The sequence below is a fragment of the Cibotium barometz genome, chromosome 26 (genome assembly GCF_041138505.1).
Source record: "Cibotium barometz isolate CiBa-2024 chromosome 26, ASM4113850v1, whole genome shotgun sequence".
Classification (NCBI taxonomy): Eukaryota; Viridiplantae; Streptophyta; class Polypodiopsida; order Cyatheales; family Cibotiaceae; genus Cibotium; species Cibotium barometz.
Window position 1 is genome coordinate 39,839,251 of NC_141071.1, and position 24,791 is coordinate 39,864,041.

Here is a 24,791-nt window from a genome sequence, read left to right on the forward strand (position 1 = left end):
ATGCTGTGACAAATTTCACCACGTATCCAAGAGATAGAAATATAGAGAGAGAAGATAGAGAGAGGGAGAGAGAGAGAAGGGTTTGGGGAACTTTGCACAGGACACACACACTGAGTGGGGAACAGCCCCGCCCCCTTTCAGGAAATTTTTCAGGAACAATCCACGGGCTCGCAAGCCAGGATGAATACATCAACGAATACAAAAGAAAACAAATATGCTGATGTAGAAACCCAAGTTGAAGTCGATGTCGAGGCATGAGATACTAATGCCGAGCACACCATGGGGATGGCCCGCAAGAATCTCTAACCGAGCTAGTACCAAATCCAATGTATCCCAAGCTTATGAACGAGATACACAAGTGATACGAGTAGATGTCAGAGGTTAAGATAACCAGTTGTAGATTTTGTCTGCCAGGTCGGAATAGAAGCAGCCCACAAAGGCTGTAAGCCTGTACAGGGGAGTATGATCCAGGATAGATCCACGGTAGCATGGCAAGCAGCTGCTGTTCAGCTGGTGCAATCAGCTGTAGTACAACATGGTGCTGAGCAGTCAGCGTAGCCAGGTGGCGCAAACGACCAAGCGGTGGCAACAGCCAGGCGTATGGTGGCACAGTCCAATATTACGGTGGCGGCATTGTTAGTAATACGGCGACGTTGTCGGTCGCTGTACTGCGGCGGTGCTGTCAGGTCAATTGGCGTGCAGCTAGGTGGTAGACGGCGTACAACAATAGGTGTATGGTGGCGCTGGCAGGCGGTACCGTGCAGCCCAGTCGACACATAGCAGGGCTTTGGTGCACAGCAAGGCGGTGATGGAGCTTCAGCGCTGCACAACAGTAGCCAGAGTTCCGAATAGCAGGTGGCAATAAACCCCACGCTTTTGATGATGATGAAGCCAGGCGTATGGTGGCGCCCAATAGTACGGTGGCGGTGCTGTCAGCAATAGGGCAGCGGTGTCGACAGTACTGTGGCGGCGGCGTCAGGTCAGTCGGCGTAGTGCAGCAGGTGTATGACGGCGCTGGCTGGCGCAAGTGGCGGCAGGCTGTACAGTGCAGCCCAGTCGACGCACAGCAAGCACACAACAATAGCCACAGTTCCGTATAACAGGTGGCAATAAACCCCACACTTTTGATGATGATGAAGGTGATGATGAGCTCCACGCTTCAATGGTGAAGCTCAAGAGAGGTTCAAGCGTATTTTATACCTGTGGAGTCGTCCTGCTTTTTGCCAAGAACTTCCATTGCTTTTGCTTTACTTTTTCACTTTGCTTTCCTCTTTTTAGTTCATACAATAAAATACTTTTCAAATAAGACCAATCTTTTACCAAAGTTCTTGTGCTTTGCTTTTCAACTTTAGGGCCTTGCTTTTTGGCCCTAGAGTTGCTTTTTGAAAAGCAGGTTTTTGCTTTTTGGTCTTGCTCAATCTCCTCTTGCTAGATGTGCTTCTGGCTCGTGGTTAACTTTGTTTGCTTTTCTCTGTTTTTTGACAAAAACTGGTGCTTTTCCATGTAGAAACCTTATGGTCCTGGTCCTCATGCCTTCTTCCACTAGTCTAGTGTCCGGGCAAGGATTCCGTCATGTGAATAGTGCCAGAAAGGCCAAATAGTTACATTCCCTTCCTCTTATATCATAGTTGTCCTCAACTGCGGAGTACAAGTGTAACAAGCATATCCGTATGTTCCAAGTACTAGTCCCATTTGGTGAGTCTTATGCATCTGGACATCCCCATATCTCTGGTGTCATCTGCTCATCTGGCAACATCTCAATGTCTTGTCTTGTCTTTGATCAATTCTTGCATTTCAAGAGGAACTTTCTGACCACTATCTTTCAACTTTTCTGACCACTATCTTTCCTCCTTTTCTCATAGAATGAAACACAATTTGTTTTGGTTGCAAAATCTCTTCTTGCTCTTCCACTTCAGGTGGATCCTCCAATATGGGCTCCTCTGGGGGTGGTCCCGTATATGGTTTCAATAAATTGACATGGAAGGCATTATGTATCCTCCAATGATCTAGAAGGTCCAACCGATAACATACATCGTTGATCTTCTTTGTAATTTGAAAAGGTCCATAATACCTAGGAGAAAGCTTTGGGTCCTTGTGCTCCTTGGCTTTAGACTTTCTAAGTCTTGCTTTCTCGAATCTCAACAAGTAAGCTAGGCGCCTTGTTGGTGCTTGAAACGCAGCCAGACAAGAGTGGAAGAAGGCCCAATCTTCATCTTGAGATGCTATAACAGTGCACTTACTTGGCGAGCCTGTGGCTAAGTGAACGCATAGCTGCCGGCTGCTACCTTCCTGCAGGTGCCTCAACTATACCTTCTTGTGCGAGATGCCTCAAATGCCTTAAAGCCTACAAATTAAAAGAACAATGCAAACTAATTGTGCCTTGAGATTATTGACCAAATTTACTTTAAAACAAACAAGATTAAGGTGTCTTAGAGCTTTGGTGACTTTTTGAGCCAAAATAGCTGAGACCCAATTCCCTTCTTCAAATGAGACCTTCCTTCTATGCTTATCCACAACTTTCTTTTGCTTGGCTTGAGATGTCTCAATATCCTTTCGAACCTGTGTAAAAGTTGTATCTAAGTCTCGAATAAACTCATCCGCATGGAAGATCTCTTTCTTGGCTCTAAGCACAGGCAATAACAATGGTTTGCCATAGATTATCTCAAAAGGAGCTTTGCTTGTAGATGAATGAACGACGTTGTTGTAAGCATACTCAACCAAAGGTAAATACTTCTCCCATTGATCCTTCGCTTGGAGAGCATAACACTTTAGCATATCCAAGATAGTGAGGATTGCAATTTCACTGTGTGCGTCGGTTTGAGGATGATAAGCCGAAGAGAAATTCAGCTTTGTTTCCATATTGACGAAAAGAACTCTCCAAAAGAAAGCGGTAATTCGAGGATCTCTACCCCCCACAATGGATTTAGGCAATCGATGGTGCTTGAAAATTTGCTGAATAAGCAATCTCGCCATATGCATTGTGTGAATAGTCTTCTTCATTGAAATGAAGTGGGCTTGCTTATTGAATCTATCAATAATAGTCCATATACCATTATTCCCATTTCCTGACTTTAGCAATCCAAAGATAAAATCTGTACCAATCCTTTTCCATGAAACATTCAGAATCGGCAATGGTTGCAATATTTCTCCTTATCTTTGTTGATCAAACTTGACGTTTTGACAAACCAAACATTCTCGAACATATCGTTTATGTCCTTTCTCATGCTAGGCCAATAGAAGTACCTTTCCAAAGTTGGAGTTGTAGTCAAGATGCCTCTATGTCCCATGTAGGGTGGAGCATGGCACTCTTCCATCACTTTTGGCCTTAAATCCTTTGTGACACATAAACGGGTTTGGATCATAAGGAAACCCTCCTTGATGACATAGGAGGTGACCAAATCTCCATTGTGCAATCTGTTTCAAATATCTTTGAAATCCTCATCAGAAGCATAAAGAACTTTCATCAAAGTGAAATCCATATGATATCCCATAGAAATCGCATGGCTCATGGGTCTCTGGGATAATGCATTCGCTACCTTGTTGTCTTTTCCATGAGTATGCATAATTTGGAAATGAAATTGAGCCAATTTGTAGCCCATCTTATGCACACATCCATTTCCATATCCACATTCATACATCCACTTCCACATCCGCATTCATACATACACATCCATATCCACATCCATACATCCACATCCACATTCATACATCCACATCCACATCCACATCTACATTCATACATCCACACATCCATTTCCATATCCACATTCATACATCCACTTCCACATCCGCATTCATACATACACATCCATACATCCACATCCACATTCATACATCCACATCCATATCTACATTCATACATCCACACATCCACATCTACATTCATACATCCACTTCCACATCCGCATTCACATGTCGTCATTCATTCGCATCCCTTATCATTCATTCATATCACGATTCACATGCCATTCCTTCACATCCTATACCATTCATTCACATCTTAATTCACAGGACATCACATCCATTCATCCATTTTCGTTTATCTGATTCATATCACTTCCATCCATCCATCTATCTGATTCATATCACTTTCATCCATTTACATCTATCTGATTCCTATCACATCTCATCACATCTATTTATAGAATGTAAGAGAATTCTAATTTTTTGATATAAAGATTCTTTACGCATCTAATTAGGCATAAAGAAAACTTTAGTAGAAATAACACTTTTATAAAAATCCTTTTATGCATCTACTTAGGCATAAATTCAATTTTAAGGAAAATAAGACTTTCGAATTAAAAATAAACCTTTTATGCATTTTACTATGCATAAAATCCATTTTAATGAGAATAATACTTTTAAAATAAAAATAAATCTTTTATGCATCTATCTATGCATAATTTCAATTTCAATGAAAATAGTACTTTCGAAATAAAATAATTCTTTTATGCATCTTTCTATGCATAAAATCAAAATTGATAAGAATAACTCTTTTGGATTCAAAGTAAAATTCTTTATGCATCTATTTATGCATAAAATCAAAATTGATGAAAATAACTCTTTTGAATTAAAAATAAAATTCTTTATGCATCTTTCTATGCATAAAATCAAAATTGATAAGAATAACTCTTTTGGAATAAAAATAAAATTCTTTATGCATCTATTTATGCATAAAATCAAAATTGATGAAAATAACTCTTTTGAATTAAAAATAAAATTCTTTATGCATCTTTCTATGCATAAAATTAAAATTGATAAGAATAACTCTTTTGGAATAAAAATAAAATTCTTTATTCATCTATTTATGCATAAAATCAAAATTGATGAAAATAACTCTTTTGAATTAAAAATAAAATTCTTTATGCATCTTTCTATTCAAAGGCACAACTATCTCGAGGAAAGACAATCATGCTAGAAGAAGAGCCTGATGCAATGAAGGTTAAAATGGAGCATATGAGAAAGCTTTTGCAGGCACAAGAGCAAGAGCTAAAATTTTTGCATGAAGATCCCCATGTGCAAAGTGCCATTGAAGCAAGGAAAGCTGATGCAATGGTAGATGTGACTTTTGAGTCCATGGCACGGGAAGTGGGCAAGAAGCCAAGAGAGTTGGCACTTTCTTACCTTCTCCGCAAAGGTGACACCAAAGAGGGGGAAGACGGAGAGCTGAAATTCAGAAAGAGTCTTTCTGTGTACTTGGTTTTTGTTCGTGATAGCATTGTACCAAGTCATCAAAATGTGGATGCTATGACTAATGATAGGCTGAATTTTCTTCATGCATTCAACAACTGTTTTGTTGATGCACTGACAGGTGAATTACCTCCCCAAAGGCCCGAAGATCATTGCATAGATCTTGTGCCAGGTAGTTCTCCACCTAACAAACCCGCATACCGAGTGAGTGCCGCACAACAAGAAGAGATCATGAAGCAGGTAAATGAGCTTTTAGAGAAAGGTTTGGTTTAGCCTAGTTCCTCACCTTATTGCTCTCCTGTGCTTCTTGTTCAAAAGAAAGACGGATCATTCCGCATGTGTGTGGACTATAGAGCTTTAAACAAGCTTACCATCAAGAACAGATTCCCAATTTCGCGTATTGATGATATTTTGGATAAGCTTGATGGTTCGGCTTGTTTCAGCCGACTTGATTTGAAGAGTGGCTATCACCAAATACGAGTGGTGCCACAAGATGTCCATAAAACTGCATTCAGGAAAGCCTTTGGATTATATGAATTTTTGGTAATGCCTTTTGGTCTCACCAATGCTCCTGCCACGTTTAATCGCATGATGGATAGGATATTCCGACTCCATCGCAAATTCACAGGAGTATTCTTTGATGATATCTTGGTTTTCTCCAAGAATGAGCAAGAACACGAACTCATTTGGTCACAGTGTTCGAAGAGTTGCGGAAGCATAAACTTTTCATTAATGCCAAGAAAAGTGAGTTCTTCCTTTCAGAGATACAATTCACAGGAGTATTCTTTGATGATATCTTGGTTTTCTCCAAGAATGAGCAAGAACACGAACTCATTTGGTCACAGTGTTCGAAGAGTTGCGGAAGCATAAACTTTTCATTAATGCCAAGAAAAGTGAGTTCTTCCTTTCAGAGATACATTATGTGGGTCATATTGTATCCAAGGATGGAGTAACAATGGATCCTGCAAAGATAGAGACCATTCGGAATTGGCCAGAATTGCAAAACATACATTAAGTACGTAGTTTTCTGGGATTATGTTTATATTATAGGGGTTTCATAAGGCATTTTGCTATGATAGCCACCCCTCTACATGATCTCACAAAGAAGAAAACCACTTTCAAATGGACTTCTAAAGGACATGATGCTTTCTTGCAACTCAAGCATGCTATCATATGTGGACCCATATTGATTGTTCCTGACTTGCAAAAATCATTCGTGGTAGAATGTGATGCTTGTGGCGATTGTATAGGAGCTGTCCTAAATCAAGAAGGGCATCTAGTTGCATATGAGAGCCGTCGTTTACATGATGCTGAGCTTCATATGGATATCTATGAGAAAGAGCTCTTGGCTGTAATTCATGCCCTAAAGATATGGAAACATTGTCTTCTTCGGGCTGAATTTGTAGTCAAGACAGATCATCAAAGCTTAAGATACTTTCTATCTCAAACAAAGCTTTCGGAGAAGCAGATGAGAATGGCAAACTTTCTTTCCATGTTTCATTTTCAGATTGTGCATACTCCAGGAAAGAAAAATGTGGTAGCAGATGCATTACCCAGGAGGCCTTATGTAGCTGCAGTCTGAGTGGCCTCTCATGGCGACTTATCTGCTATGCGAGTCGAAAGCATGTAAAAACACATTTGCTTTCGCTTTCAAAGGGTAAGCCCAAGCAAACCTGGAGTAGTCATCAATGAATGTGACGAAGTAAAGATGCCCCCCTATGGATGGTGTCCGCATTGGACCACATACATAACTATGTATGAGCTGTAATTTACTTTGAGCTCTAACAGCTCTATCTTTGGGGAATGGTTTTCGTTGCATCTTTCCCAAAATACACCCCTCACATACATGTCTTGTTGGAGACTCAAGAGGCGGCATATTATCAACCATATGATGCTTCTGCAAAAGCATCAAACTCTGAAAATTTACATGCCCAAAACGAGCATGCCATAGCTCTGCATCATGCATAGCAAGAGTGTGGGCAGCCACTGTATTTGCATCATAAGTGCGCTTGTCATAGCTGTCCAGCTTATACAAGCCTTTGTATCGTGTTCCAGAAGTGACTATTTCATCACCCTTTGATGGGTCTTTTACCAAACACTTTCCGTCTTCAAATTCAACCTTTAAACCTTGCTCATTTATGGCTGAGACGGAGAGCAAATTTTTCTTTATCCCTAGAACATACAATACATTTTTCATACATATATTGGCACCATTGGCTGCAATAAGTATGACATTACCAATTCCCTTTACTGGATATGTGGTATGATGTGCACATGATACAGTGCGGCCTTTTGAAGCATAAACCAAGTGCTGAAATACATCTTTGCATGAAGTGATGTGGCTCGAAGCACCACTATCAAAATACCATGATGCATGCTGTCTGTCAGATGCAATGCAAGACATATCAGTGTCTGAAGCACTTGGTGTGTCACTAGAGCATGTGACCAAAAAAGTGTACTCTTCTTGGATTACATTAGCTGATTGCTGTGCTTTGTCATCACAAGAGTCTGCTACTGCATTGCCTGCTTCTTTCCTTTTCTCTTTTGCAATCCGCTTCCTACATTCACTGATGTAGTGTCCGGGCTTATGGCAGTAGTGACATTTGCCCTTCTTTTTGGGCTTGTTTGCATCCCCTTTGTCAGACTTTTCACCACCAGAAGAGGGCTGTCCATGACCAGCCTTGCTAGACTGTTGTCTCCCATGCCTAAAGCTCTTTGCTTTACCCTTATCCTTGGCTGTAAATGCCTTTTCGCCATCACGGTTGCTCGATAAGTTTGCTCTTGTTTGCTCTTCCTGCAAGAGTAAACCCACGAGCTCTTCAAAAGTGACGGGATCGGCACCTCCTCTCATTGAGAGGTTGAGAGAGGTGTGAAAGCCCAAGTAGGAAGGCGGTAAAGAATGAAGAGTGTTGGTGACCATCTGTCTGTCTGGGATAACCTCATCAATGTTGAGCAATTGTTCCTGCAAATCTTTCACTTTGGTGAGATGATTTGCCATGGAGTCACCCTCATCCATAGAAAGAAGATCCAATTGCCTCTTCAAGTAGGCAACTCTTGCCTCGTTGCGTACCTGATACATTGCTTCCAATGTGTCCCATGCAAGCTTCGATGTCTTGCATGAATGAATGTGTGGAATAATAGTCCTTTTCAACTGAAAGGGCTATCAATTACATGGCCTGCGCATCTCTAGAGTCCCATCTCTTCTGCTCTTGTGTGGGAGCAGGATCTACATCAGGAGCTCTTTGAGCACCTCCCCTCTGAGGCGTGGCTGGCTGTATGGTAAGTGGGCGTGTGTCATCACCACACAGGATGCCCCAAAGCCCTTTGGCTACCAGCAAATTATGGATCATGAAACTCCAGAGAGAGTAGTTAGATCCAGCGAGGTTGTCCTCCTGGGTGAGCACACCAAATACATCTGTAGCATTTTGTGCCATATCAACAAAATATACCTGCAAGCAAACCAAGCACCAATGTGCACTGCCAGGCAACCAAATGTCCTGTGCAAATGTGTGCTTGCAAACCAAAGCAAGTTTAAACCTGCACCAAATTGTCCAATTACACACAATGTGTATACATATGCGACAAATCGCAGTTGTAATGCCCAATTACATGCTCCAATCTGAAAATCCTTAATTTTTATGCACTCCAATTGCTTCAATGTGCATCTAATTGCCCAATTTTCACAAAAGCCCCAAATTTTTACAAGTGAAAGAGGTTCAATTTGCTGATTTTGACCTGAATTTCGAAAACCCCAAGATTGCAGGCAAAGCAAAATGCCCAATTTTTTTCAATTTGTCCTGAAATTGAGAAATCCCCCAAATTGCACCTGCAATTTTTCTTTCAATCTGACTTGCACAGAAGTATCTGCAAAATCTGCTTATGACCTGCATTGGAATGGCTGAAAATTTTTCATTTGTGTTTGACTAGAAATTTGTACAGAGAATACCTTTGGCAGCACGTGTGAGGAAGGAGCACACAGGCGGCAGAGGGTGAGGATGGGCAGCCGACGAGGAGATGGAGGCGTTGCAGCTGGGCAGCCATTGAGGAATCGTTGCATATGGGCAGGTGTCGAGCTAGGCGCTGGAGTTGCTGGAGTCGCTGGCGGCGAACACAGGTGACGAGGAGGTCTGCAGAGCTTGGGCGAAGAGTAGGCGTCGGACCATTCAGATGCGGGCGCCATGCGCGCTGGTGTCGGGCAGGACCCGCCGGGACGGAGCAGTGACGCGAACAGCAAACGGAGGCGCTGGAGTCGGGCAGGACCCGCCGGCGGCCTTGGACCAGCACAGAGGGTGCAGGGAGGCCTGGAACGGGTGGCCGCGAGCGAAGGTCGGGGCTGGAACGGAGCAGGACGGCGCTGCGTGCGGAGGTCGGAGCAGCGGACGGCGCGAAGGACGTCGCCCGGAACGGAACGGCGAGTGGCCGCAACGGAACCGCGACTGTGGGCCGCCGGGTAGGAGCGCCGTCTTATGGACGGAGCGCGTGCTAGGCGGAGGCGGAGTGCCACCGCCGGCTGGAGAGGCGGTGCCGCCGCGAGGTTGGGCGGCGGCGGTGGGCTCCCCACTAGTGCCGGCCGGTGGAGGAGCGACGGAATCCACGGACGGACGACGACGGAAAAACACAGCGTCGACGGAATTTCGCAGGCTTTCTTCCAGCAACAAAATTTCAGGGCCAGCTCCCAGCTCCCAGCTCTGATACCAAATGTTGGGTGTTGGACTCACACACTCACACACAAACCTGCACATTAGGGTTAGGTGCAGGGTAGAGAAGCTCACACACAGAAATGAGAGAGAGAGAGGGAGAGCCAAAAGTGTGGTATCCACAAAATGCAAGTCAACCCTTGCATGTGTGCCACATCCATATAATATAGAAGTACAAAATATTATATGTTAGAGTGTCCTTTCACACTTGATGTCCAAGGGGAAAAACCACATGGGAAAAAGTGCCCTTGGTTAAGCCCTGTTCACACATAGCACTACCATAAGTGAGCATATGCCTACACTCGTGCCTGGAACTGTGTTTTACCTATGGGACTGTCACTCCACAGGAAGACCAGGATTTATGTTTTATGTCGTGCCATTTTTGTGCCCGACAGATATTTTGTACTTGTTCCATGAACGGGAGATATGTCCATGATACTATTTGCACATGCACTCATGTTTTGCATGTTTGAAACTGTTTTCGCATGACTTGTATTCTTGTGTTTGCCTGCTTGACGTGTCACTTACTGAGTGGGGACGCCTGCCAGTGAGTCGTGAAGTTTGCTCTGTCTTCTGACGAGTTTTGTTGCATGTGAACAGGTGGTAAGTGTATTGCACTTGTTGGTGTAATAAGTTTTAATTCTAACCTTTTATTTTATAAGGTTGTATGTTCACATTTCATTAAAAGTGGGCACCCACATATGGGCTAAGGTGGGGAGCCACACTTAACCTTTTGTGTGTGTGTGGCATGACCACCTACCCACACCACACCATGAAGCTGGCCGCCCCCATGCAAAATTGGGGAGCCGGCCAGCTGTGGTCGTGGAACTCCCCTCCAACACCTTCAAAAGATGGCGACCACCCTTATGCTCTGGACACACACGATCGTGCGCCTCCAACTCTTCAGGTTGCACCACCTCCCTCTGTCCAGCAGGCTGCGCGTGTTCACCAGCAGGCTGCTCCTTTTCCTCTTCCACAGACGGCTGGCTGCTGCACCTCAAGCTGCTGCGTTTCTGCCTACCAGGCGGTGACCGTTTTCAGGCTGCGCTGCCTACCACAGCAGGCCGCTGTGAGTTCATCTCCAGCAGCAGTGCTCCTACATCCAGGTGGCTGTACACTGCAGCCAGGCAGCTGTGCTCCTACATCCAGACAGCTGCTGTACCTACAGTTGGCGGCTGCTCCTGTTCTCCAGCAGGCTGCCCTATCCTCTGCAGGCGGCCATAGCAAGCTGCAACCAGGCGTTCCTGCTCCTCTTCCCATACAGGTGGTTGCCTCCTCTGCACAGTGGCTGCTGCCCCTCCTCCCGTATAGACTTCTGCGCTGCCTCCTCTTGCAGGCGACTGTGTATCCATCTCTAGCGGTTGCTTCTCCTCTCCAGCAGACGGCTGCGCCTACTCATCCTCCTCCTCCACAGCAGGTGGCTGTGTCCTGCACAGCAGGCGGCTGCTCCATCACCTCTGTAGGCGGTTACACCTCCTATCCATAGACGGCTACCTGTGGCTTTGCACCTCCTAGGTGGCTACACCTTCTACACAGGCAACTCCTCCTCATCCTTCTTGACAGGCTGCTGTGTCTTGGTGTTTACCACTAGTAGCTGCACACAGACACTTCCGGGTATTGGTCTTCCATCTGCAAGCTACAAGTAAGTGAATTCAGATTTAAAGTAAAGAACTTTGTTGTAAATTTGATAAAGGATTCTCTCTACGGCTAACACCCGTTTGGAGCTGGGTAGTCCAAGCTTTTGGAGAACCACGGTCCAAAGGTGCTGAGATCGAGCCAGGCGTTAGTACGGGAGCGCCTGTTTGTGCGTGGTCCTGGAACACCAGTGGGGCGCTCTCCGCAGAGTCCAGTGAAGGCACAGGACCGTAGAGACTGGACCACTCAAGTGGTCGCTCTCCTTCGAACATCTACTTCGGAGCCTTTTGGTTTGGTACTGTATTCATTTGTACATGGACATCATCTGGTTCTTTGAACCCATGGAGCATTGTATTTGTTAAATACTCCCAATAATATATCATATATTGAGGGGGGGTCGGCCCGTTCCGGCCCCAGTGCTGGTGTCCATCTATTTCATTTCAAACTTCAGTTGTTATTAAGTTGTCCATTTCAAATTGTGATATTAAGTTGTGCTATTACGCATGTGGGTGTCCAACGGAGTCTATTCCCACTTGACGGGATCGGTTTCACGGGGATGGCCCACAAGAATCTCTCACTTGGCTAGTACCAAATTCAATGTGCTCGGAGCTGATGAACCGTACACAAGTGATACGAGTAGATGTTGGACCTTAAGATGATCAGATGTAGATTCTGTCTCCCAGGCCGGAATAGAACAACCCACAAAGGCTGTACAGAGGAATATTATCCAGGATATATACATGGTAGCATGGCAAGTAGCTACTGTTTAGCCGGTGCAATCAACTGTAGTACAGCATGGCACAGAGCAGTCAGCGCAGCTAGGCGTATGATGGCGGTGCTGTCAGCAATATGGGGGCTTTGTCGACAGTACTGCGGTCAGTTTAGTGGGCGTGCAGCCAGGTGGTAGGTAGCATACAACAACAGGCGTATGGCGGCGCTGGTTGGCGTTGGTGGCGGCGCTGGCTGGCACAAGTGGCGGCAAACGGTACGATGCAGCCCAGTCAATGCACAGTAGGGCGGTGATGGAGGTTTCAGTGGCGCACAGTAATAGCCACAGTTCCGTACAGCAGGCGGTAATAAACCCCACGCTTTTGTCGACGATGAAGGCGATGATCAGCTCCACACTTCAATCATTAAGCTCAAGAGAGGTTCAAGCCTATTTTATGCCTGTGGAGGGGTCCTGCTGTTTGCCAAAACCTCCCATGCTTTTGTTTTACTTTTTCACTTTGCTTTCCTCTTTTTACGTTATACAATAAAATACTTTTCAACTAAGACCAATTTGTTACCAAAGTTCTTGTGCTTTGCTTTTCCAACTTTAGGGCCTTGCTTTTTGGCCCTAGAGCTACTTTTTGAAAAAGCAAGTTTTTGCCTTTTGGTCCGGCTCAATCTCCTCTTGCCAGCATTGCTCTTGGCTTGCGGTCGACTTAGTTTGACTTTTTGCTTTTCTTTGCTTCTTGACCAACACTGGTGCCTTTCCATGTACAAACCTTATGGTCCCAGTACTCACGTCTTCTTCCACTAGTCCATTGCCCGGGAAGGGTTCCATCATGTGAATAGTTCTAGGAAGGCCAAATAGTTACATATTGTATCATATAATGTGGCTCCCGACCCCCCTAATATGTCTATAATTTCACTGAACTCATCAATGTACAATCCAGATAGAGTGGGTGAGAGAGGACACCCTTGTTTCACTTCGATAGTGCTCGTCACCATGTCCGATAGTCCCGTTGGTACTCTTACTCTTCCTGTTACAGACTCATTAAGTGTCATGACTCCCCAAATCATCTCCTCTAGCAAGTTGAGCTCTTGGAGCCTTTGAAAGAGGCGGCCCTTGCTATAGTGTTGAAAGCCTTGCAGAAATCCACAAAGCAACAGTAGATCTTCCGCCCCCCCTGCTCGGGCCTCCTCAATAATAGCCCTCAAAGTGAAGATGTGATCAAGTGTGGAGTATGTTCTTCGAAAACCAGCTTGCCCCTTGGCTCTAAACCCTTGTCTCTGCCAATGAGCTGATCTCTGCCTCCAGTACAGCCCCATAGAGCTGTGTGACAAACTTTAAAGAGAGAATGTTGTAGAGAGTATTGCACGACTCTGATAGATTCTAGAGAGAGAGAGAGAGAGAGAGAGAGAAAGAGAGAGAGAGAGATTAAGCGTCTACTAAAGACCCAATGGGCCTATGAGACCAAAGTGGTACAATAATGTCCATGGCATTTCTCATCATGGAATGGAAAATAAAACAGAATGAAAACATAAATATAGCTATCTCACTGGGGTGATACAAAACTATCCATGGAAACTCGTCATGGAATACTAAAAACATAAAAACATGGGAGCAACATCAGCTCCGAGTAGACGGTATACCACTCTCCAAAATGTCAAGCATGGGGTTGACGAGTATGGCCGAGAGGTCTCCCTCAGCTTGTCACATGGAAAGGTAGCTCAATGGCGGTGGAGCATGTCCTGGATCTAGAGCTGATGAGGTGATCGTGGCCGATGGGGGGTTCGAGGGCGTCGGGCACGCTAGAGTGCAGAGGCTCGGTTCGAGGTAACTCCTCTTGGGGGGGGGGAGAGAGAGAGAGAGAGAGAGAGAGAGAGAGAGAGAGAGAGAGAGAGAGAGATGAAATGATATATTAACGTCTGCAAAAGGCCAAAATGACTTATGAGACCAAAAAGTTACAACAATTGGTGGATCTGATACAATGTCTGTGTAAGAAAAGCTAAAACAACTAAACAACTAACTGAAACTGAAACAACAATTATGAGGAAAAGTAAGGTACTAGGAGCTCCTAATGGATAACATCTGGGAAGGAAAACACTAGCAACAAAGGTAAGCATCATATATATCACTATCCAAAGATGTCTCTCATCGATCGATGGCGGATATCCTCAATGTCCTAGAGAGAGAGAAAGGAGAAAGAAAGAAAGAACGTTGTATTAACGTCTACTAGAGGCTGAACTCGACCTATGAGACAAATCAATGTACAACTGTCAATCTCTTCTGGATGTCCAGAAAAAAAAAAGGACAAAATGAACATGAAATAAACTATGAAAGTACTGAGCTAGTGGGGGGGTGTGATGGATGGAGCACTATTGCTAGAGGCTTAGTATGCAACCTATATACGTAGGGTATACAAGAATGCAATGCAGATCTCTCTAGCTCCAACCAGTACCATAATGGGGATGTAATATGTGATACATAGGCGATGGCGAGGCAAAAATACCTTGGAGCATGATCTCCGGGTGTGAGTGTAAGTGAGCTAGCCGCTCCTAGATATGGTGCTGATGTCGAGCCCGTATCTCTGTGATCTCCCTCTGATGTAGTCTGGGAGTCTGGTAGCCTGGTGCTCTCGGTCTCCGTATGGCTCGGAGGTCCCAGCACGTTGAAGTGTAACTCTCTCCTGTGTCAGGGTAGGCACTGGGATAGATCTCTGGAAGAAATGTGTGTGTGAGAGAGAGAGAGAGAGAGAGAGAGAGAGAGAGAGAGAGAGGGAGATGAAATGCTATTCCTATAACTGTGGCATTAGAATAAGTGTCTCATGGCAATCTTTGATGTTTGTATCTTTTCTTTGTGAAGGTGCTGAATTTTATGTGGCTTAAATTCCTTCTTATTTGGCGCTTCTTCAGGTTTTGGGCGTTGGTATGCCTTTTTCCCTGTGTTAGTATGCAATACTCGCCAAAAAGAACTTTGAAGTCAACAATCTTGTCCTAAGAGTCTATGTGATTTTCTAGGTTGGTGGTGTTGAGGTCGTAGAGAACATGCCACATTGCATCAACAACTGCTACGATCTCGAGGGTTTTTGGAAGAGTTGGCATGCATCCTACAACCGTTGGCTTGTGAGGTCAGTCCAATGGTTTTATAGGGTGATTTGAGTAAAATAGTCCAATGATAAAAAATCTTCGCAATGATCACAAATCAAGATTTTACATGTCTATATGAGTGCATACATGTGTAAAGATTGACATGAAGAATTGAGGATCTGATGCAGTCACAAATGGTGACAACATTCATCTCCAAAATAGGGACCCTGAAAGTAAACGAGCTGGTGGACCCCCCCCCCCCTTCCCAAGAAAAAAAGAAAAAGAAAAAGAAAAAGGAAAAAAAAATAAATATAAAATCCTTGCAATGATCATGAACCAAGATTTTACATGTCTAAATGAGTGCACACACATATATGAAGATCGACATTAACAATTGTCATTGCAATACGGTCCGAAACGGTTGCGACAATTAGCTCTAGAATCGCCACGTGCATCCCGCACTCGGATATCATGGACATACTACACCTAGGGTTAGTTCCGTACGTCGTGCGACTGAAATCGTACGTATCTGCTGTACGGTACGGCACCGTACGGATTCGTACGACACCGTACGAGATTTTTTTTTTTGGGGGTGGTGGTGGTGGTGGTGTTGTTGCGTGGAGCAATTTCAGTCTTCTAGAGAGCCATTCATCGCCCTTTGCAGCCTATAGGAAGCTGTTTGTCAGGAGCGTGTGCACTTGCCATTGCCATATTAGGCAAGCGATCATATTGCCTGATGAGGAGGAGGACGCAATCTTCATGGAGCTCTATAGTGAGCTTCCATTGCCCCCTCATGATGATACCCCACTGCCTAGAGAGCCCTTGTTTGATGATGATGGCAACCTACTTAGCGAGAATGATTCCCAGAGTGTCTCGTCCACCTTCGAAGAGTCCTCTTCAGAGAACTCTCTTGATGGACACTCTAGTAGTGATCATGTTGATGATCATGCAGATGTTGGTGATGATGTAGACTTTTGATATGTTATAGCTCTCTAGGCATTGGGCATCTATCTCCTTCTAGCCCATCGATGATGTATTGTAGTATGTAGTATACTGTATCATGTATGTACGCATGTTGGCGGTCGCCCATGCCATGAGTTTTTGGCCTATCCTTTTGTAGCAATTTTGTACTCTAATGGCATGATGACATTATGTTCACGGTTCTACTATTTTGTAACTTCTTGTCTACAATTTTTAAGTTTAGGAAGTATTTTAAAAAAAAAAACGTACTAATATCGTACCGTACCTCAAAAAATTTTAAGGTACCAATTAGTACCGTATTTTATCATACCGTACCGTACCGTACCTTTCGTACTAACTAACCATGACTACACCAACTCAATTGCAAGGCCCTACGGCCGCACACCAGGTGTTTTGTGAGTCTTTGTCTAGAGTGAAGTCACCGCTATATTGCCAAGGGGTAGGCAGAGTCGGGCATGTTCTGCACACATCAGTGTCGTGCCTATCGTGCACTGATTTGTAGTTTTCTTGTAAAATGTAATGTGTTGTGTTGGCACTTGTTAGGGCACTTGTGGGGTGCCCGTTGTCAAGTCAGGGTCAAATGTCTTAGTCTCATTGTGTGTAGCCACCCACACATTGGGGCCACTGTGGATTGAGTGGCAGCCAAAGGCAAGGGCCCCATCTGAAAGACGCCTGGTAAAAGTACCAAAAAAAGGTATTTTTCACCTATGACCCCCATTTACTTTGATTGGCGGCCTATCCTACACCAGTCGGTTAGTCCATATACCCTATATAAGAGGGCATTCAGTCCCTAACATGTCATCTCATTGTTCTCTTGCATACAAGGTTGATACCACTGGCTAGAAGGCAGTTGTCAGCCATAAACGTGAGCATAGGAGGTTAACAACAGTCCCAAATCAGCGTTTAAGTATAAACAGAGTCTACCACGTGCAAAAGTAGAAAATGCAAGGGATATAGTTGTCTAGGAGAGGCTACACAACACGTGTCACCAATTGGCTGCCCAAGTAGTCTTCCCCTATTTTGTGCCGAGGTACGGGAGGCCAGGGAACATCATGTCGTCCGTACTGAAGCTGGGCCTCATGCCACCCGTAGTGTGGCAAGGACGTGGAACCCACTGCTTGGGATTCCAATTTAGGCTTCCCACTGACTTGCTATTTACAGATTCCAGGAACGGGAGATATATCAATTGCATAATGCATGTGCATGCATCTCTGCTTGTTTGAAATTGATTGCGCTTGATTTGTTTTTGTGTGACTGCTTGCTATGACGTTTCTAGTTCATGGATAGGGGACATCCACCCGTGAACCATGCGAATGCCCTGTCTTTTGATTGAGTTTGTGGCATGTGAACAGGTGGTAAGTATCATTTGTAACCTTATTTATATTTGCAAAGGTTCATAACCTTAGGAGTTCACACTCACTTTAAATACCGGGCTGCCCGTTGGCTAGTGACCCCGGGGCCCAATTTCTCCAGCCAGCCTGGTGAGCACCCTTCCCTTTCTCATCCACGTGAGGCCATTTAATGGCTTGGGCAGTGTCCATCCTATACTGAAGGGCACTGCCATGTGGCAAGAGGGGATTGGACCCCTTCCACCTCCTCTCCACCAACTTTCCCTCACGATTGCTCTCTCTCTCTCATCTATCTCACAATTTGCAGCCCGTGCATGTCCCCTTTGCTAACTATCTGCAAGTCAACTAGCTTGAGTGTGCACTGTGCTACTGTACAGTGTACTTGTTGAACTTGCTGCACCTCTGCACCAGCAGTACTCGACGGACTGCAATACCTAGAAGACAACTTGTAATGTTTCCATGTACGCATAGTAGTGAATCCGTAGGTATCCTCAAGTACACCCAAGTACCTACATCGAAGCCCTTGGGAGATCGTTTTTGGTTAGCGTAAGTCTAAGTTGGGTCCTGAGCCGGATCCTAATCAACTAGGGGATACGCTGCACTTGCCTCCTAGAGAGACAGTGCTACCAAACACACGTCCTGGAGCCCAGGACGAAGGGTTGGGTTTTTGACACAATAGTGACTACAACGATGATGTATGCATCCCCGTTCTGGACACTAGGGTTATCAACGGCAGAGTGGCAGTGCATAGAGTGTCCACAGATTTTGATGCTATCCAGGTTGATATGTAGCAGACCATCTATCCCTCACCATATCTTTGGATCAGAGCTTGCTACAACACCTATGGTGGTAGAGGCCTTATTCTAGAGTGTCACGTACATACAGAGGATACTAGCCATGGATTGATCATGGTTACCATACCTGGCACTACAGTCTTCTTGGGCGATAGCAGAGACGGGTGCATCATCTTGGTATTCTTATGTCCTCACATGGTTCACCACACACGGACTACAGATGAGCCGACTACCCCCATTTCAGTATGACCTAGATTCGCCCTAGAAAGCTCACACACATGGACAGAAACCATGTAATTCGATATGACTTGCTATAGTTTCACATTCCAGATACATGGATTACCCCAGGGGAGCCCCTACCACCCAAGATGCAGTACTACAATGACCATTTTCAGAGGCTTACAAAGGATGGATTCATACAAAGACCAGGGTACTTGGATGTTTTTATGTCAAATGCCATGAAGGTAGCACTTGGGTCTCATCCCATAGGCTTGAGATTGAGATTGGCAGAGTAGCATGGATTCCGGTGGTGTTAAATACCATCACCTTTGTTTTACCAAGGTTAACAGACAATCCACTGTCCTGTGCAAACGTGTGCAATGCATCCAAATGACGCTGCATCCCCTCTGGAGAATCTGAGATCAGCACAATATCATCAGCATACAATAACAATGGAATCCATGTCCCTGCTAGCTGTGCTCCTCTGTCACCCTCTCGTTCTACATAGCCCGAAACCTCATCCACGTACATCCCAAATAAGGTGGGAGAAAGTGGGCAGCCCTGTTTCACCCCAATAGTGTAGTGAACCATCTTAGATATACCCTGAGTAGTACGTACCTGCCCCACAACTGTCCTGTATAAAGCCATGATTCCCCAAATCAGCTCTGTGGGCACTCCCATCTCCTGTAGTCTGCGCATCAGTCTGGCTCTCGGTACTGTGTCAAAAGCTTTGCGGAAATCCACAAAGCAACAATAAATCCTCCTGCCATATAATCTGCCCTCCTCAATAATAGCTCTGAGTGTCAAGATATGGTCAAGAGTGGAGAAACCTCTCCTGAACCCTGCCTGCCCTGATGCACGTATGCCCTCTCTCTCTGCCCATCTAATCAACTCCTACTCAAGAATAGATGCATATAATCTAGCCAATGTGTGACCAATCATGATGGTACGATAATTCCCAGGAAGCATGGGATCCCCTCACTTGAAGATAGGCACAATCGTGGACATATTCCAAGTCTCAGGAAAACCCTCACACATGGCTCGGTTAAACATCATAGCAATAAGCTCTGCAAGCATATCTCTGGCATAAATAAAGTGCTCTGCTACCAAACCATCATGATCATATGCTCTCCCAGTCCTCATCCTGTCAATAGCTTTCCTTACCATCTCAGCAGTAAAGAAAGCACATGTCTCTAGGCATGGCTCCGATGGGTCTGGCAGGGGCGGTTGTCCTGGTGCTGTGTACAGGGATGCTGCATACTCACCCCAAATCTCTGTGGAGGTAATGGCTGGTGATGGTGAATGCTCATGGAATAGTCTCCATGCCTCGCCTGAGTCCTGACTCATAAATAACTGATACAAATCCCTCTCTAATTGAGCAAGATAAGCCCTCTTCTTCCGTCGCACTAGGTGCTGGAAGGTAATCCGTGACTGTCTGTGAGTGGTAACACCCATGAGCACCTCTCTCTGTAATCTGATCCTCATCTCTCTGCACTCCTCATCATACCAACTGTTCTGGGGCATGTTCCCAGATCGTCTCCGTGTAGGCTGACTATGGGGATATGCCTCTGATGCTGCAGCATGAAGCGTCTCTATCAATATATGAGTAAGCTCATCTAATAGCCGTCCCGGCTCCTCGGCACTTAAGCGTCGGTATATCTCATCCGTGTACACGGTGTCAGTCTCCCTCGTAAAGGTATAACGAGTGTGTGTGGAGACCTGTCCGAATGGAGCGGTGCTGAACTGAAATGTGAGAGTGAAGGACATTATAGCATGATCCACTGCTATTCCAACCGGCCTAGTGCCTACCATAAAATCCTGAAAAGAGGGAATGAGACTCGGCTGAGCCATAACATAGTCCACTGTACTAGCACCATGCCGATGTGGAAAGCTAGTGAAACCGCCCGATGTCGGGAATCTCTGTAGGCCATTCAGGATGGCCAATCCATGTGCAGTCCCCATGTCTATCAAATACCGCCCATACACTGTATGTTCCTCATCCTGTGAGAGTCTAGATAGGCCCATACCCCTAACATCAAGCTCCCTCAACATCTCCTCTGAGGTATCATAAAATACTGTCTGGTTATGGGCGGTCCTGGCATTGAAGTCCCCCAGGAGAATGATGTCACCATCCCCGGAGAACTCCCAAATGTCATCATCCAAAATAGAAAAGGGAGACTGCCCGCTAGGTGATGCATACACTGATGTACTAGGAGCAAAATAGCATGTAGCAATGTAGAGATATCTGCCCGTCTCTACCCTCAGTCTAACCCACATGTACCTAGCCTGCTCATCTCTGCGGACTATATGAATCAGTGGCTGTAGCTCCTCTCTAAACAATACTGCGACTCCTCCTGAGCCTCGTCCTCTATGCTCTGAACGAGTCTCCTGTCTACAAGCTGTCTCCCATCGGTATTCACTAACATGTGGCATGGACTGTCCAGGAGCCTGATGCGTCTCACAGTAGAAGATGATGTCCCTCCCAGTGGAACTATCCTCAAAAGCCCCTACATCAAGGCGTAGAGATCCATTACAATTCCAAGTAGCAACTTTGAGTGTAGTCCCATAGGTCTCGCGCCGTCATGAAGAGCGCCTCTCCATAATCACCACTCTACCATCTCTATAGAAGGCCACTTTCCCTTTCTCTCGGGCTGCCCTTATCTCGGGCATAACTTCTTTCATGTGGGCAAGTTGCGAGAGTGTGAGGTCATGTCCAAGAAATATTCCCGTCTTCTTGAGTGTAGGACGTCTCTTCAAGAAGTCCTTCTTCGCTTCCATGGAGGGGAAACGAATGATAAGTGCTCTCTCCTTGGAAGATTCGCCACTACCTTCTCTCTTCTTTCCCACTCTCCATGCCTTTGTGTGCATGGCTTCAATGCCCATCATAGAGAAGAGCTCCTTGGTTTCCCCTTCCGCATCATCACGGTCTTTTAGACCGGACACTCATACATGTAAGGCCCGGGTCTTCCTCCTTTGCTCCTCTTCAAGGGTCATGTTGATGATGGTGGGAGTGGGGATGGGTGGCGATTCTTTACCTTTCCCTTTCTTGGCGACCTCGATCCATTTCTCCGCCTCGTCCATCTTCTTTTGTGTCTTTGTGATCACCTCCACCCATGAAGATGTCTTCTCTTTATGTTGCTCCTCCTCCTCTCGAATGATCCTCATTTGTTCCTTGATGGTATTCAGCTCTTCAATAAAGGAGGGCTGAAATTTTCCATCCTCAAGCTTGCTTTTTGAAGTGGCTTCCAACTCCTTTTTGAGGGCTGAGATTTCAGCCGCTTGACTTTTAGCATGCAATTTGGCCTCCACTAGTTCCTCTTTAAGGCTGAAATCTCAGCCTCTTGCTTGGAAGATCTCTCTTCGAGCTCTTGGATTTTGTCAAATCTCTTCTCGAGTTTGGAGAGGCGGTTTATGATTGCGGTAACGGAAGAGTCGACCATCTTCTTGTTTTCTTTGATAATTGTGCCGAGCTTGTCCTCCACCTTCACGAGCTCCTCTTTAACGTTTGCAAGAGGCCAAAATTGGCCTATGAGACAAACAAGTAGTACAATGATGTTCCTCCAGTCATCAAGAGGAAAATGTGGAGTGAGAATAAAATGTGAGAGAGAGAGAGAGAGAGGGAGGGAGAGAGACTCTGATTTGTAGAGGGATTATGCTAGCTTTTTGACTTTAGCCTTATGTGCTTGTTTTAGATACTTATACATCCCTTTGGGAGGAGCTCGTTGGAGATTTCTGAACATTTGGGTAGTGTTCACATTTGTTGCAATATGGCACGATTTGGAATGGTAAAGGACTTCTTTTCTTCAAAAAATATGTTGTCGAGTATTTGAAAGGATGATATCATCGGAATTTAAAGGAGGTAAACTCAAGGTTTTAATTCTAGTGTATAATTTCTTCTTTGAAGGATTAAAAACCCATTTTCTTTTCAAAGCAATCTAATGTATGAAGTGGGAATTAGACATTGCTGGTTGATTTTTTGTTAGTCAGGGAAGATCAGGAAAAAAAGGTAGCCACCATCTATCTAACAAAGTAGGATTAAGCATGACCTTTTAGAAGTGCCATCGTGAAAGAGGTTGCATGCTTCATTATATGATTACTCTCTTTTGATGCTCAAAGAAGATAGTTTCTGTATCTCATTAAAGTTCAAATTATCTTGTGGATGTGGTGGGGGTGTTAAGGGTTCTTTTGGTCTTGTCAAAATAAATGTGTGGAGCCAATATAGGGCGACTTGGATCAATCCCATGGCTTATTCAATAAAAGGCTTAGGGTCAAGGTTTTGTTAGACCTAGCAATAATGTTTATGTAATATGCAAGGGTCATTCCTCTAAGGTAATTTCTCAAAGGTAGCAACATGGTGGTAAAAGCCTTGGGAAGTTATCCTTGGAATGAATTCATAGAGAAAAAGTCTTTCTGTAGAAATCTTTTTGCTAGAGAAAGAGTCCTTGGGACTAGGTTTTTGAAGACTTTCCTTGAGAAGGGCTCTATAATCTACTTGTATGTAAATGCCCCGTCATGGCATTGTTAGGAAGATGAGATATGATGTAGATGGAGAATCAAATTTCCTTTACAATATCACCATCCTGTAATTTATTGTTCTTTATTCTTGCATCAAAGACTTCTTGTCGTGGTTGATGTCCCACAAGCCCATTCCAAAGTCAGTCCTTGGTGGACCACCCGTGGGGTCTACTATGCTGATATGCTCTCCCTAGGCCCGGAAGAAACTGGTGATGGTCCGTTGGTGAGGAAGGAGGGGTCGTGGCTGTGGCTGGCACTTTCTTGGGAGTGTATCTCTGTGTTTTCGAAGCTGCTGTAGGAAGAGTCCAAGGCAGCGCTCGTCTGTCAAGTCCATGATCCTGATTAATGGGACAACCCTTACAGAAGAGACTGGTACCTCCCATGGATCTTGTAGTACACTGGGCAGTGGTGGCAGGTATAGTGCTCCTTAGTCTTGACCCTTGTGTGGCTTAATCTGCAGTTCCTCTCCTCGCGGGGTTTCCGTATGAGCTCTCCATCTCTGAATATGCGCTCTGCCTGCCTTGTCTCCACCTGTAGGCAGCGGGAGGATACCCGTACCTGGCTCATTCGTGATCTGCATGGCATGTGACATGTGAATACCCAGGTAGCGTGGCTGCTGGATGAAGCTATCCTTTGTGAGCCCGAGGAAATGATCTCTGTAGAAGTGCATCTTCGGTGGAAGCTCCGAAGGTGCAATCCGTGTGCTGTGTATGTGGAGGCTAAGGAGGTGGAACCGGATAGTCCTGTTGACGTCGTCATGGGAGAGCTGGAGAAAAGAGGAGTCTAGGTTGTACTGAAGAGGTGGGAGGTGGTCCATCTGGGTCCCGTGTCATGAGAACCAGGTGGAAACTTGGTGTACCATGCTCCAGTGTCACCCTCAAGGGAGAGCTATCGGAAGGACTCCAAGGCAAGCCTCGGGTATCTGTGGGGGTTCATCGTGCTGATGGGGTGGAGGTATGTGATTGGCTTAAAAATTGCATCTACCACTATTGAGGTTGCAACGATCTGTGCCTGAATGATCACATGGGACCGATGGTTTGCTGCGAATCATGCGAGAGAATATCACGAGCTGGGGCCTCTCCAAACAGTGTCGATTCCGGTCTAAATCCTGATAGATCTCGTCCCCAGAAAGATGAGGGTGTCAAAGAGGCAACCCTTTGTCGTGGGCTCTTGGAAATTGGCCTAGAAGCACGGTCGCTCAAGTAGGGCCAAAGCTGCATATCCCCGTGTCACTCTAGTGCGTAAAGCGGGGGCCACTGAAAGTAGCTCCGAAGTGCAGATATGATGGGACAATCTCCACCAGGGCTCCCCTATACCTTAAGGTCAATGTGGATGTGTAGGGGTGGGAGGTGTTGAAAACTATGACCTTGGTTTTACCAAGGTTAACATTGAGATCTCGCTTTTTGCAGAAAATCTGTAGAGTATCGAGGTGTCTCTGAAGTCCCTTGGCTGAATCTGATATGAGCGCAATGTCATCTGCATAAACTAGGAGGGGAATGAGTATGCTTGCAAGTGGAGCGCCTGGCCCGCCTAATCTGTCAATGAAGCTTGAGATCTCATTAATGTAAAGGCCAAAGAGAGTGGGTGATAAAGAGCAGCCCTGTTTCACCTCAATA

General features: G+C 45.2%; 1 protein-coding gene across 7 annotated transcripts in view; it reads left to right on the forward strand.

The window, feature by feature from the left end:
* The window catches only part of LOC147623959 (MBOAT (membrane bound O-acyl transferase) family protein), a 123,710-nt gene that overhangs the window by 48,664 nt on the left and 50,255 nt on the right, over positions 1-24,791 (forward strand). For all 7 annotated transcript variants that reach the window (XR_015269238.1, XR_015269239.1, XM_086820618.1 and 4 more), the window contains 3 exons: positions 15,094-15,156; positions 15,249-15,358; positions 22,353-22,445. Coding sequence is in view for 5 of the 7 variants with exons in the window: in XM_086820618.1 (XP_086676744.1) it covers positions 15,094-15,156; positions 15,249-15,358; positions 22,353-22,445 (266 nt within the window). In the remaining 2 variants the exon portion in view is untranslated. The remainder of the gene's footprint in view (positions 1-15,093; positions 15,157-15,248; positions 15,359-22,352; positions 22,446-24,791) is intronic.